At 40.2% G+C, this 12,628-nt stretch overlaps 1 protein-coding gene and 1 non-coding gene across 7 annotated transcripts; one reads left to right on the forward strand and one right to left on the reverse strand.

Moving 5' to 3' along the window:
- Positions 1-220: 220 nt before the first annotated feature.
- On the reverse strand, positions 221-292 carry trnac-gca (transfer RNA cysteine (anticodon GCA)). Its single transcript has one exon. It is a non-coding gene; the product is annotated as a tRNA-Cys (tRNA).
- A 7,589-nt stretch (positions 293-7,881) lies between these two features.
- On the forward strand, positions 7,882-10,985 carry LOC134454126 (tripartite motif-containing protein 16-like). Of its 6 annotated transcripts, none has more exons than XM_063204930.1 (3): positions 7,882-9,346; positions 10,038-10,078; positions 10,789-10,985. In XM_063204930.1, the coding sequence occupies exons 1-3, from the start codon at positions 7,882-7,884 to the stop codon at positions 10,945-10,947; spliced, it is 1,665 nt and encodes a 554-aa protein (XP_063061000.1). In that variant the 3' UTR covers positions 10,948-10,985. The 6 variants fall into 6 exon arrangements, with proteins under 6 accessions (XP_063061000.1, XP_063060995.1, XP_063060996.1 ...); XM_063204925.1 differs by lacking the exon at positions 10,038-10,078 and adding an exon at positions 9,646-9,701 and having other exon boundaries at positions 7,882-9,323; positions 10,748-10,985; XM_063204926.1 differs by lacking the exon at positions 10,038-10,078 and adding an exon at positions 9,543-9,566 and having other exon boundaries at positions 7,882-9,317; positions 10,719-10,985.
- Positions 10,986-12,628: the final 1,643 nt, after the last annotated feature.

Here is a 12,628-nt window from a genome sequence, read left to right on the forward strand (position 1 = left end):
TTTTCAGAGAAGAAGTAAGGGTATTACAGACATGCCCCGGTGTCTCCGGTGAACAGTTCCAGTGTGAAATATCAAGTTATACTGAACAAGATACATTATTTACCCTCAATGCAAGTACATGTGCTGTGCCTATACACAGCTAATGGTAAATTACCATGACGACAACATGTCCCTGTATTCCTCCGTTCCTCCCTGCCCTGACACCCCATGGGAAAACATGAGGGGGCACCCGGATTTGAACCGGGGACCTCTTGATCTGCAGTCAAATGCTCTACCACTGAGCTATACCCCCATATGTAATGAGAGATTTTGTGTGTGGCTAAGTCTCTGCGGAGTGAGTCATCACTCTGTTTGTCATCCCTGGTGGGGGAGGGGGAGGAAGTAACACGTGTGCTTTTCCCACAGCCCTTTCAGCTGTTGAGGAAGAGAAGGAGACAGTGACTGTGTGTGTGTGTGTGTGTGTGTGTGTGTGTGTGTGTGTGTGTGTGTGTGTGTGTGTGTGTGTGTGTGTGTGTGTGTGTGTGTGTGTGTGTGTCTGTGAGAGAGAGAGAGAGAGAGAGAGAGAGAGAGAGAGAGAGAGAGAGAGAGAGAGAGAGAGAGAGAGAGAGAGAGAGAGAGAGAGAGATGAGATGGGATATAATTAGACTACTGCCCTACAAAGCCAAAGTGTAGAAACTACGCCAACACCAAAACAGAAAAAACCCTTTAATCCTTATTAGGTGGGATATTGTAGTTACTGCAAATTAGACATGGCAATATCTCTAAAATGGGACACATTTGGACCATAAGGCTTTGTCACAAGATGAAGGAGATGTAATGAAGACCATTTTCAGTCTAAACTCAATTTTGACAAGATATGAAGTTACTGCACTTTGTCTTTGTAAGGAAGTATAGAGCGAAAGAAGAAAGGCAAGGGAATGAATGGTGTACAGAATTACAGAAAACAATTGACAGACAGAGAGTGATAGTCACATAGTGAAAATAGGATACACAGAAAGAAGCATCTATGGATATGCCCTCCTAAATTAGGTCATGGGAGAGAGAGAGAGGGAGAGAGAGAGAGAGAGAGAGAGAGAGAGAGAGAGAGAGAGAGAGAGAGAGAGAGAGAGAGAGAGAGAGAGAGAGAGGGAAAGAAAGAAAGAAAGAAAGAAAGAAAGAAAGAAAGAAAGAAAGAAAGAAGAGAAAGAAAGAAGAGAAGGGAGGGAGGAGGGAGAAACCAAAATAAACTCAAAAAAGCCCAAATACACCAGGAGATCCCAGGACACCCCACAGAACAAACAGGGACGGAAGCAGAAAACAAAATATTTGCTTTATTTCTGTAGTTCACGGAATGTAGCATCCCCAAAATGAGCAGCAGGGGGGCTCGTGGCAAACTGTTACACAGCCAGAGCACTTGCAATCAAAAGAACACACAGAGAAGAAAACGTTGAAGTAGCACACAGCTACACAGGAGTTAGCAATTCCCTTCACAGTTGGACACCCAATTCCAGCAGCCATCTTATCAGTCATTTAAATAACAATTTGTAAATGTTGTCTCATTGTAAATCTCGTCTTCTGTAAGCTAAGACAATGCAGTGCTCACATACCACATGTGGTTACACAGTTAAAGAAGATTACGTTTGAATTGTGTATCAGATCTTGCACATCTTTCTGTAAACGTTTGTACTAGGCCTGACACAGCTTGACTTAGCGGTATGTTATTGTACATCAAGGACTGAAATTCATAATCAAACATTAATATCTTTCTGCAAATGTCTTAATGCTTCGCAGCACAACTTGACTTCTGAACTATTGAACATCAAGGACCGAAGGAGGAGAAAGAAGAGAGATGTAACGTTTGAGGTAACTTTTTCTATTTAGCACTATATTAACTGATTGTGTCTGAGTTGCCAAGTAGATACCAAAACACAATTTGTTGACCTATTGTGAACGATTAGATTAGATTAGATGCCTTTATTGTCCCCAAGGGGAAATTTGCTGAAAATCCATAACCATGACATTAGAGAAAATGTAGATTATAACAGCTTTGTCACTAGGCTAGCCTACCACAAATATTATCCTAAAAGTTATGTATCTTCAGCAGACATCCTTAAAACACTATTTTTTGGGGGGCCATGTAGCACCAAGTCTGATATGTGTGGATGAGATTGTTAGTGGATAATTGTTTGTAGGCCTACTCCATTACTTTGCCAGCATGAGAAAATACACTGACGAGGCTCATTAGACTTAATGACAAGGCAGTCAGCTATACTGAAAAGCTGAGGTTGAGCTAGCCCATTAGCTATAATGTACTGACTGCTTGATGAGGGAGGAACATACAGTATATGTGCTTTTACCTGTTAGATTACATTACATGACATTTAGCATGCTTTTAAGCTTTTATCCAAAGTGACATACAAAGCAAGTACAGAGAGTGGGGTCAATACAGAGTACAGCAGAAAGGCCAACAACCTGTCTAGGAAGTAGAAGATTGAAATTATTGTACTGTACATGGTATACTCTATAGGCCTATATGGAAGCATACGTGCACAATAATACCTATGATATGTTTACTCACATATACATGTCTACACACCGCTGTTCAAATGGGCCTACCAGGTTTTCATGACATGAAAAATTACAGAAAGACAAATATTGCTAACTTTTTCCAAAACTATTAAAGGGACACTGTGTGAGATTTTTAGTTGTTTATTTCCAGATTCCATGCTGCCCAATCACTAATGATATCTTCCTCATGAATACTTACCACCACCATCAAATTTTAAGTATTCATTATGACTGGAAAACATTGCACTTTTCATACATGAAAAGGGGGATCTTCTCCATGGTCTGCCATTTTGAATTTCCAAAAATAGCCATTTTTAGCTGCAAAAACGACTATGCTTGAACCATACTAGAAAATATTTGTTTACTACTTGGTAAACTTTCATGTAAATATCAAATTTGACGACCCAATAGCCAACCCAATTTCAATGAGCAGCATAGTTGCAGTACCTTTTTTGACCATTTCCTGCACAGTGTCCCTTTAAGTTTTAGTTTTTCCAAACTATTAAGCTTTACCATGCACTTGAAAAACTCAAAGCATTAAAGGAACAGACCACCTTACTTTAACAATGAAATATGTTCTTATAAAACGAGATGATACCTACCTCTCTAAGCGTTGTGCGACCTCCCAGTCAGACAGATACGCTGTTACTACCAGAGAGAGTAGAGAGATATATACTTAAAGAATCTCTGTTACTACTGTTAGCATTTTGCAGCTAGTTCAGCATGGCCAACGGTAAGTTTCGGGACTTAAGTTACATGCAAACAAAGTCTTAAACGTTTTTCCTGTTTGCATAGGTTTATATGATCATTGTCATGAAACAAATTTAGGTTGAACAAATTCAAATGTGGCTTTTTCTATGCTGTGGAAAGTGTGAACTATAACGACAGGCATAGTAACACCTTCGGTGCGCTTCGGCAGCGCATTGATACCTTCACTTCCTTTTTTTCCCAACAGACCCATGATTAATGTAATTAGTTTTCTACATGGGTGCCTGCTGTTGTGGCTGCTTTTGCTGCTGAAACAGTCACGCACACATGCACACATGCACACACACACACACACACACACACACACACACACACACACACACACACACACACACACACACACACACACACACACACACACACACACACACACACACACACACACGCGCACACACAGTTGCATGGCAAGAAAAGTGAGTTGTAGTGTGGTTCACGTTACTTTCAAAAATATTATTAAAAGCGTGTCATCATAAAATGTTTCATTTTGGCTTCATTTCCTATGCCACCACCCCACACTGCTTGCTTGATGGGACTTAATCCTGTACTTCTTCATTCATTTCCACACCACTTTAGCCCAGAGGGTGTAATACAGTGTTTCTCAAACTGGGGGTCTGGACCTCTAGGGGGGACGCGGACAAAAGGGACTTGTATTCACTTGTAGTTAATAGCATTTGTTGTCCTGTGGATTTCGAGCAACATTAGTGGACATACTATTACAGTGTAATGGAAATTTACTTAGATTTCCCATTAATAGTTTGCCCGCTAATATTGCCAGAAATCCACTGCTAGGGTAAGACTATGGTGGGTGAGGGTCGTAGAAATGGGGTGCCCGTTGAAAAAGTTTGGGAACCGCTGGTATAACCTAGGAGCCCAAAGATGATTTAGCTTGTGTCACAAGATTTAAGTTTATTTTTGAACTGTTTCTGTTTTGCGTATATGAACAAATTTCCGTTAATACGATGGTTGGTTCAGATGTCCTGCAAAAGCCCTAGAGGGGCTCAGGGATGATGGGTCTGCTATACTCGGAGTCAGCATCAGGCACGAATGAAAGAATTAAAGGCAATTTCATGCACAACCCACATTTTCAAATTCTATAGAATTCTATCAAATTCCATATAATTAATACTTATTAGGCCATAAACATTAAATTAATCTGTCCCTCATGCCTGGGATCTGGGTTCAATTTTCCTGATCCTCCTCCATCTCTTTTTCCCACTCACCTCCTGTTATATGACACTGTAGGCTACTGTCAGATACAAATGTAAAAATCAGTAACAACTGTAATTTAATCGATCTTAATGCTAATGTGTGACTTATTTATCTTCACTGTGCCGTTAGATGCAATGAATATACAACACTGATGTTGTTACATGTATTACAACTGGCCTGTCTTCCATTGATCGCACTAATCACCAATTAAGGAAAAGACAGAGGAGGCAGCACTGATTCTCTCACTGTTCCAACAGAAACCCCCATCTCTCTGTCTCTGTTTCCATTTCCATGTCTGTTTCTGTCTCTGTATTTCTCTCTCTCTCTCTGACTCTCTCTCTCCCTCTGTCTCTCGCACACACACACACACACACACACACACACACACACACACACACACACACACACACACACACACACACACACACACACACACACACACACACACACACACACACACACACACACACACACACACACACACACCTGTCTAAGAGCCCAAACTTTTTCGGAGCCACGACATGGGGATTGAGAAGGAAAAGTCAGGAGGCTCACTGTAGACATTTGGTGGATATTGGTCTCAGACACATCACGACATGGCTTTCACTCAGAGAGAGAGAGAGAGAGAGAGAGAGAGAGAGAGAGAGAGAGAGAGAGAGAGAGAGAGAGAGAGAGAGAGAGAGAGAGAGAGAGAGAGAGAGAGAGAGAGAGAATGAGACAGAGGGAGAGAGAGAGGGAGAGGGAGAGGGAGAGGGAGAGGGAGAGGGAGAGGGAGAGGGAGAGGGAGAGAACCTCAAGACAATACTGCAAGTAGGAGATATAAGCCCAGTAGAGCTGGGATATGATGAAGATGAATGATTTTAACGAAGATAGATAGATAGATAGATAGATAGATGTGTGCCTGTGCCCGATTATAATATTGAGGATTGTTTCCTGATTGTGTTGCCCTGAATTGTGCTGTGAAGTGAAATTACTATAAAACAAATGCAACCACTCAACAAAAGATGATCATCACACACACCTGCAATTTTGCCTGCCGTTAGAGTCACATTTCAAATTTCCTCAGCTTGCGGAAGTTTAACTGTTTAGACAAAGCAGTCATTATAAGTTCATTATTACCAGCATAGTTAAGTAGGCCTAATGGTATTTATTAAGACTCTGTTTTATGCACTATGATAGCGAAGCATTATGATAGCGAAGCATTATGATAGCGAAGCATTTTGAAGGGATATGTTCCACTGGTGCGTGTTGCAAGTCTTGTGTATCCTAATTTAAATGTGACTGATTATAAAACAGATCACTATGAAGCTGTGATTGTCAATACATGTCTGTTTACACAGCACATCAGAAGTGAAAAGTACTGGAGTACCTACTCCCCCTGCTGGTTATGTACTGTAATGACAGCACATATGCCGCAGAGTGGAGGAAGATGAATGATTTACCTTTTGTGGAACACCCTGGTGATGACTGTACTTGCCGAAGTTGTATGGGCTAAATGTTATGCATTTTAAAATCGCTTCACATGTCTATGATGACATGGAGGAGGCTGAAGACACCGTTTGAACTCAACATCTTGCTCTTTAGTGTGTGTGTGTGTGTGTGTGTGTGTGTGTGTGTGTGTGTGTGTGTGTGTGTGTGTGTGTGTGTGTGTGTGTGTGTGTGTGTGTGTGTGTGTGTGTGTGTGTGTACATGCGTGTGTGCGTGTGTGTGTACCATCAATGCATCCTGAAGTGTTATGGTAATTTCGCGAAGTTTGGTAACTTTGTTAATTTTTTATTTCTCAATATTAATTCTCTAGAGCCAATTTTTATTATTGTTGCAAAATATGTAGCTCCTATTACTATCGGCAAATGTTCCTATCCTCATCAGTTTTTGAATCAGCTGTAGGCCTAATATTAAAATTGAAAAAGTTTCTGCCTTGATGTAGGCTACTTTTGTGTTGAATAAACTGTGGTGTAAGGTTATCTAAGCCTATATCATCAAATTGTTAAAATAATAGTAATTTAAAAAAATTACCTAATAATATTTTGTCTACTGCTGTAATTGTATTTCCGTTTTTTGTTTCATTCATTTGTTTCTCTCCATTTTATAATTTGTGTATTCTGTATTTGTGTAAGAACATTATTCTCTGTTGGGTATATATCAAATTAAATGACGAGAATATTGTTTATCTCATTTTTATTTTATTTTGGTGCACTATACATTAGTTTATCAATTTTTTCAATTCTTTATTTTGATTTGCTTTACTTTCCATACCAACTTTCCGTGGCACCCCTAGCACAGTTCCTACTACATGCAGTTGTAATGCTCACACTACCCTGGACTTGTCAGTACCTGAGATTTTTTTTCTTTCTTCAGCCTTATCCGAGATCCTGGTCATAGTAATGGTGGCAGAGTTTGTTTACATCTCAAAAAACATCTTGATTTATTCCCAATAACACACAAAAGGCAACATCAGCAGACAACTAGCAAACATCGATACAACAGCAACATAATATTTGGAGTAGGCCTATGTTCATAAGGTTTTTAATGTAAACAAAGTCTGCCCCCCATAAGAATAGCTCATCTCGGAAAAGGCTGAGCTGAAAAATGCAGCAGCACCGGGTACTGACAAGTCAAGGGTAGCGTGAGCAATACAACAAAATTGGAAGAAGTTCCCTTTTAACTAATATAAGTAAATAGGAGGGCAAGTATGAATAATTACCAGAAAGTACTCTAGGAATTTTACTTTCTTAAGCTTTGGTTGCCGAGACGTGGTGAGCACAGTCAGCACACAGATGGTAATGTAATACAAAAAGGAGGGTAATTGTATTCAAAGAATGTAGTATTACCTGCAAGTTGTGAATGTGAATCAAGCCGGCAAAGAATTAGTTCAGTCCACATTGTGAGTCGTCACTGTTGGAATACCTGCTGCCCTCTGCTGTCTTTGTTGTGTCAGTACAGAGGCTGCAGGTGTGAGGAAAACAGATGAGAGAATGAATGCTGTGCCTTGTTCGTATTGGCCCACTATTATGGATTATTTCTGGATTATCAATTGAAGAAAATGAACACAGTTCCTGGCTCAGTCTAGTGAAGGTACAAATGTTTTAAATAATTATAATGATATAAGGGAGGCACACACACAGACATACTGTAGATGCAATATCATTGTCTTACTACCAGTTCAAAGTCTGTTTCTGTCCTCTACTGGGCCACTCCCTCTGTTTATTATTGCACAACCCTTTACAGTGAAATGAAATTCAGCCCTTCTTCCTGTTACACCTTTACTGGAGAGACGGAAAACAACCCAGTGAGAGTGACGAAGAGTACAGTTAGAAAAAAAAGTCAGCAGTTAAAATACAAAGAAAGAAAAACAACATGGCAGAGTCTAGTGTGTTACTACCTGTAGCTCAGGATCAGTTTAGCTGTCCTATTTGCCTGGATCTACTGAAGGATCCGGTGACTATTCCCTGTGGACACAGTTTTTGTATGGAGTGTATCACGGGCTGCTGGGATCAAGAGGATCCAAAGGGAGTCTACAGCTGCCCTCAGTGCAGACAGACCTTCACTCCAAGACCAGTGCTGGGCAGAAACACAATGTTGGCTGACGTGGTGGAGAAGCTGAAACTTGTGGGACTCCAGTCTATTCCTGTCGCTGCCCACTGCTATGCTGGACCTGGAGATGTGGAGTGTGACGTGTGCACTGGGAGAAAACGTAAGGCTGTGAAGTCCTGTCTGATGTGTCTGTCCTCTTACTGTGAGATACACTTCAGGTCTCACAATGATCTCAATCCAGGCAAGAAACATAAAGTGATTGATACTGATGGTAAACTTGAGGATCTGATATGCTCTCAGCACGATAAACTGCTAGAGGTCTTCTGTCGTACTGATCAGACATGCATATGTATGCTGTGTGCCATGGATGAACACAAAGGGCATGACACTGTGTCAATCGCAGCAGAGAGAACTGAGAAACAGAAAGAGTCAGGGAAGACTCAGACAAAAATCCAGGAGACCATCAAAGAGAAAGAGAATCACCTGCAAGAGTTACAACAGGCTGTGAAAGCTCTTCAGTGTTCTGCTGATGCAGCGGTGGAGAACAGTGAGAGGATCTTCACTGAGATGATCCGCTCCATCAAGAAAAGACGTTCTGAGGTGACAAAGCTGATCAGAGATCAGGAGCAGGCCGATGTGAGTCGTGCTGAAGAACGCATGGAGACACTGGAGCAGGAGATCTCTGAGCTGAAGAGGAGGGTTGCTGAACTGGAGCAGGTTTCACACAGTGAAAATAACATCCGTTTTCTCAAAAAATTTCAGTTTTTGTCTACACCTAGTACATCTGACAAGTCATTTTCAGACACAGTGCATGCAGGCCAGCTTTTTGAGAGATTGACTGACCGCCTCACTATTTTAAAGGAGAAACTGCAGGATATGCTTAAACAGAAACTCCAGGACATGCCTAAAACTGCTGAACAAATTAGCATTTTCATGCCTCCAGAGCCTGTGTCTAGAGAAGATTTCTTAAAATACAGCTGTCAGCTGACTTTGGACCCCAACACAGCCTTTAATTCCCTGCGTCTGTCTGAGGAAAACCACGTTGTAAAAAACTGTGGGGTGAGTCAGCAATATCCTGATCATCCAGACAGATTTGATGGTATAGAGCAGGTGTTGTGTAGGGAGGCTATATCTACCAGGTGCTACTGGGAGGTTGAGCAGTCTGGAAATGTGTATGTAGCTGTTTCATACAAGGGGATTAAAAGGAGAGGACGCAGGGATGATGTTATTCTTGGACACAATTCAATCTCCTGGTCATTGCATGGGCTCAGTTTAAGACATAATGGTAATATCACTCCATCCCTTCATGCTCAGTCCTCCAGTAGAATAGCCTCCCAGGTGAAAAAGTGGTTCAATTTAGTACAATAAAAGCACGACTGAAGTGTACTTAGCATGTTAAAAGTGCACTCATACTTTTTGTGCCAAGAAAAAGTATGTTTACAATATGCTTATTTAAAGTGTACTTAAAATTAGATGTAATTAAGTTGCTCTCAAAGAAAGTACACTTAGCCAACCATACTTAAAGTGGACTTGGAAGATGTTTGGCAAAAGTGTATTTAGAGGAATATACTAATAGTGTTCTAATAGTGAACTTACTAGAAGTGTATTTTTTAATAACATATTGCAATTGCACTTTTTTAAGTGCATCATGATTATACTTCACCCAAATGTCTTCGAAGTGTGATTTTCTACAGTGCGCTTTAAAGTAATTTTCACTTTAACATATTGGAAGTATACTTTTTCTAAGTGCACCATGATTATACTTCACCCAAATATATTCAAAGTGTGCTTACACAAAGTGCTTTTACCCATCATGCACCATCATGGATGTACCATCATACAATGCACTTCTTGGAGCTAATTTTCTCAAACAGAAAGCCATTTATCTCCAAGGAATGTCTTTGGTTTGCATGAAAATATTACTCATCGTTATATTCTGCGATTATTGTAGTTTTTTTATTTTATTTTAAGTGGAACACAAAACATGACCATGTTCCCACCATCATTACGATCGTCACGTATATGTTCTGGTATTTATAGGCTCACGCTTCCTCTTATGTCATGGTGAAAGGTAAGTCAGAGGTAGTTGGTCAAACAAGGGATGCTGATTTAAAGTTATTGACCAAGTGCAGAGCAGTGGTACAAGATTGAATTGAAGTGATATTAGTATCTGAAATCTCTGTACGATTGCAATGATTGTAAATGTCAATCAGGCTATGCATACATATCAATAATGTGACCTCTGGATGTGTTCAATGTACAAGCTCTGAATAACAGCATGGATTATAGTATTACATTCATGTTATTTCATGTAATTGGCAATGTACTGTAAACATACTTCAAGCATACCTGTTAATATCTTTACAATACTTAATTATATACTTTTTACAGACTTAAAGTGTTCCATTGTAGTCCAAAGAAGCATGAAGTTAACATACTTTTATTGAACTTCAAGTAACAACAACATTTCATAGAAGTGTACTCCAACACACTCTTAATGCCATACGAATGCATGAAAAGCGTGTTTGGAGCATACTTTCAAAAGTATGCTTGTAGTGCACTTAAAGTTGTCCAAAAGCGGTGCCAATTTAGCATCCTCAGTGTGCTGCAAGTGTACTGAAGTACTGCTCTAGTAGTGCTTCAGCGCACTAACAGTGCAGTGAAGCGCACTTTAAATCGCCGAAAATAGTACACTTTGTACTAAGTACTGTCAAAATGTGGGTTTTTCACCTGGGGGTGTATGTGGATCACAAGGTAGGAACTCTGTGCTTTTACAGTGTCTCTGATACAATGACTCTTTTGCACAAAGTTGAGACCACATTCACTGAGCCGCTATGTCCTGGCTTTTGGCTTAGTACAGGCAGTAAAGTCAAATTGTGCCACCAGTGAGAACTGGGACAGAATTACATATGGTATATGTCCATACAAATGAGACACTCAAAAACTTTTGCATTTGAAACTTTTTTAGTCCTCATACACTACCTTCGCAAAGGTAATCTAGCCAGAATGTTTTCTTTAGAACCATAATGATGACGCCACCTTCTTACTGTATTATTAGCTAATCATCATATTTTGTATGTAGACTGTATCCCATAAATGATTGCTCTTGAAGTGTATGTGGCAGGTTCAGCGATGATAGGAAATGGATGGAATTCATTTAGAAATATAACTTTTCATACCATATTTCTAGTTTTTTAAAACATATTCTAATTATTTGTTTCTGAGCAGGCCTTCTGGGGTTAGTACAAGATTGATAATCCACTGTCATGTTCATTTTCTTTGTAAATTAAATGTGATTATGATGATCATAAACGTTTACTTTCTCTGGAGGAATTGTTTTAGTTGATTTACAGTGTTAACAGTGTAACCACAATGTGTATGGTAATAAAGTGAATACCAGTAAAGTCTCTTGGTCAGGTCTTCCACTGCCAATGCAAATACTGTGCCATGATTTGAGATGTAATTTAATGCTGAGGTCCAAGAAAGTTAGAGTTGGCCTTGAGACTGTATGTAACCATAATGGGCATGTTGTTGTAATAAAGTAAATGATGAGGGGAAAAAACAAGATTGTTATAATATTATTATTTAGATGGTTGTAGTGTGTGTAGAAAACGTGGTTTTGGGGGATTATTTTATTATTTAGGTCATTCTGATTGTGGAGTGGCATACATGTCAAGGAAATTAAACTCATAAAAAACACATAACAACAACTTGTGTACAAAATAAGGAGGAGCATGCAGTTACCCCAGGCCCGTGCATCTTTTTTTCTGTATACTGCAATCCTGCCTTGTGACTGTTGTCATAATGTGATTGTAAATGGTAAATGGACTGCATTCATATAGCACCTTTACACTCCTTCGAGCACTCAAAGCGCTTTACTTTATATGCCTCACATTCACCCATTCACACTCTCATTCACACACTGGTGACAGTGGCTGCCACACAGGGTGCCACCCTGCCACCAGGAGTAATTTGGGGTTAAGTATCTTGCTCAAGGACACATCGATGGGGTCAGGCAGAGTGGGGCTCGAACCTGCAACTTTCTGGTTGCCGAATTGCTCCTCTGCACCTGAGTCATCACGGCCGCCCCTTGTAATAAAGTACTATGCTTGTCTGTGAATAACAGAAATTATTCATAAAATCATGACTATTGCATATGACAAGGTGATGTTATTTGAAGAGTGTGTGGTGGGTTGAAAGGATGGAAAGGGGGTATCCAAGGTCCAAAAGATATTCAAAGGGGCTATCGTTCCATGGTGTGAATGGAATAAGAGTCGCAACATTGCCATCTAGTGGTTGATAAGCATACTGCAAGAGATGCTATCCAATCCCTGTGCGTAAAAGTGTCCATCATAATTACGCGGCATGTCCCGAAATATTTCAACAGGCAGAGAGGATTGCACGAAATCATGCAATAAGGTTCTTCAGCCAATGGCTTGAAAGCCTATGCTGCACATGTTTTAACTCAACAGGCAAAGAAACAGGGACACGTTAGAAGGAGAGGGATCAGTTTACAGTTGGTCAGTAGTAAGCTAGCCATCTGACACCCACAAACCACAGGCAGTCGATG

The sequence above is a fragment of the Engraulis encrasicolus genome, chromosome 8 (assembly GCF_034702125.1).
Source record: "Engraulis encrasicolus isolate BLACKSEA-1 chromosome 8, IST_EnEncr_1.0, whole genome shotgun sequence".
Classification (NCBI taxonomy): domain Eukaryota; kingdom Metazoa; phylum Chordata; class Actinopteri; order Clupeiformes; family Engraulidae; genus Engraulis; species Engraulis encrasicolus.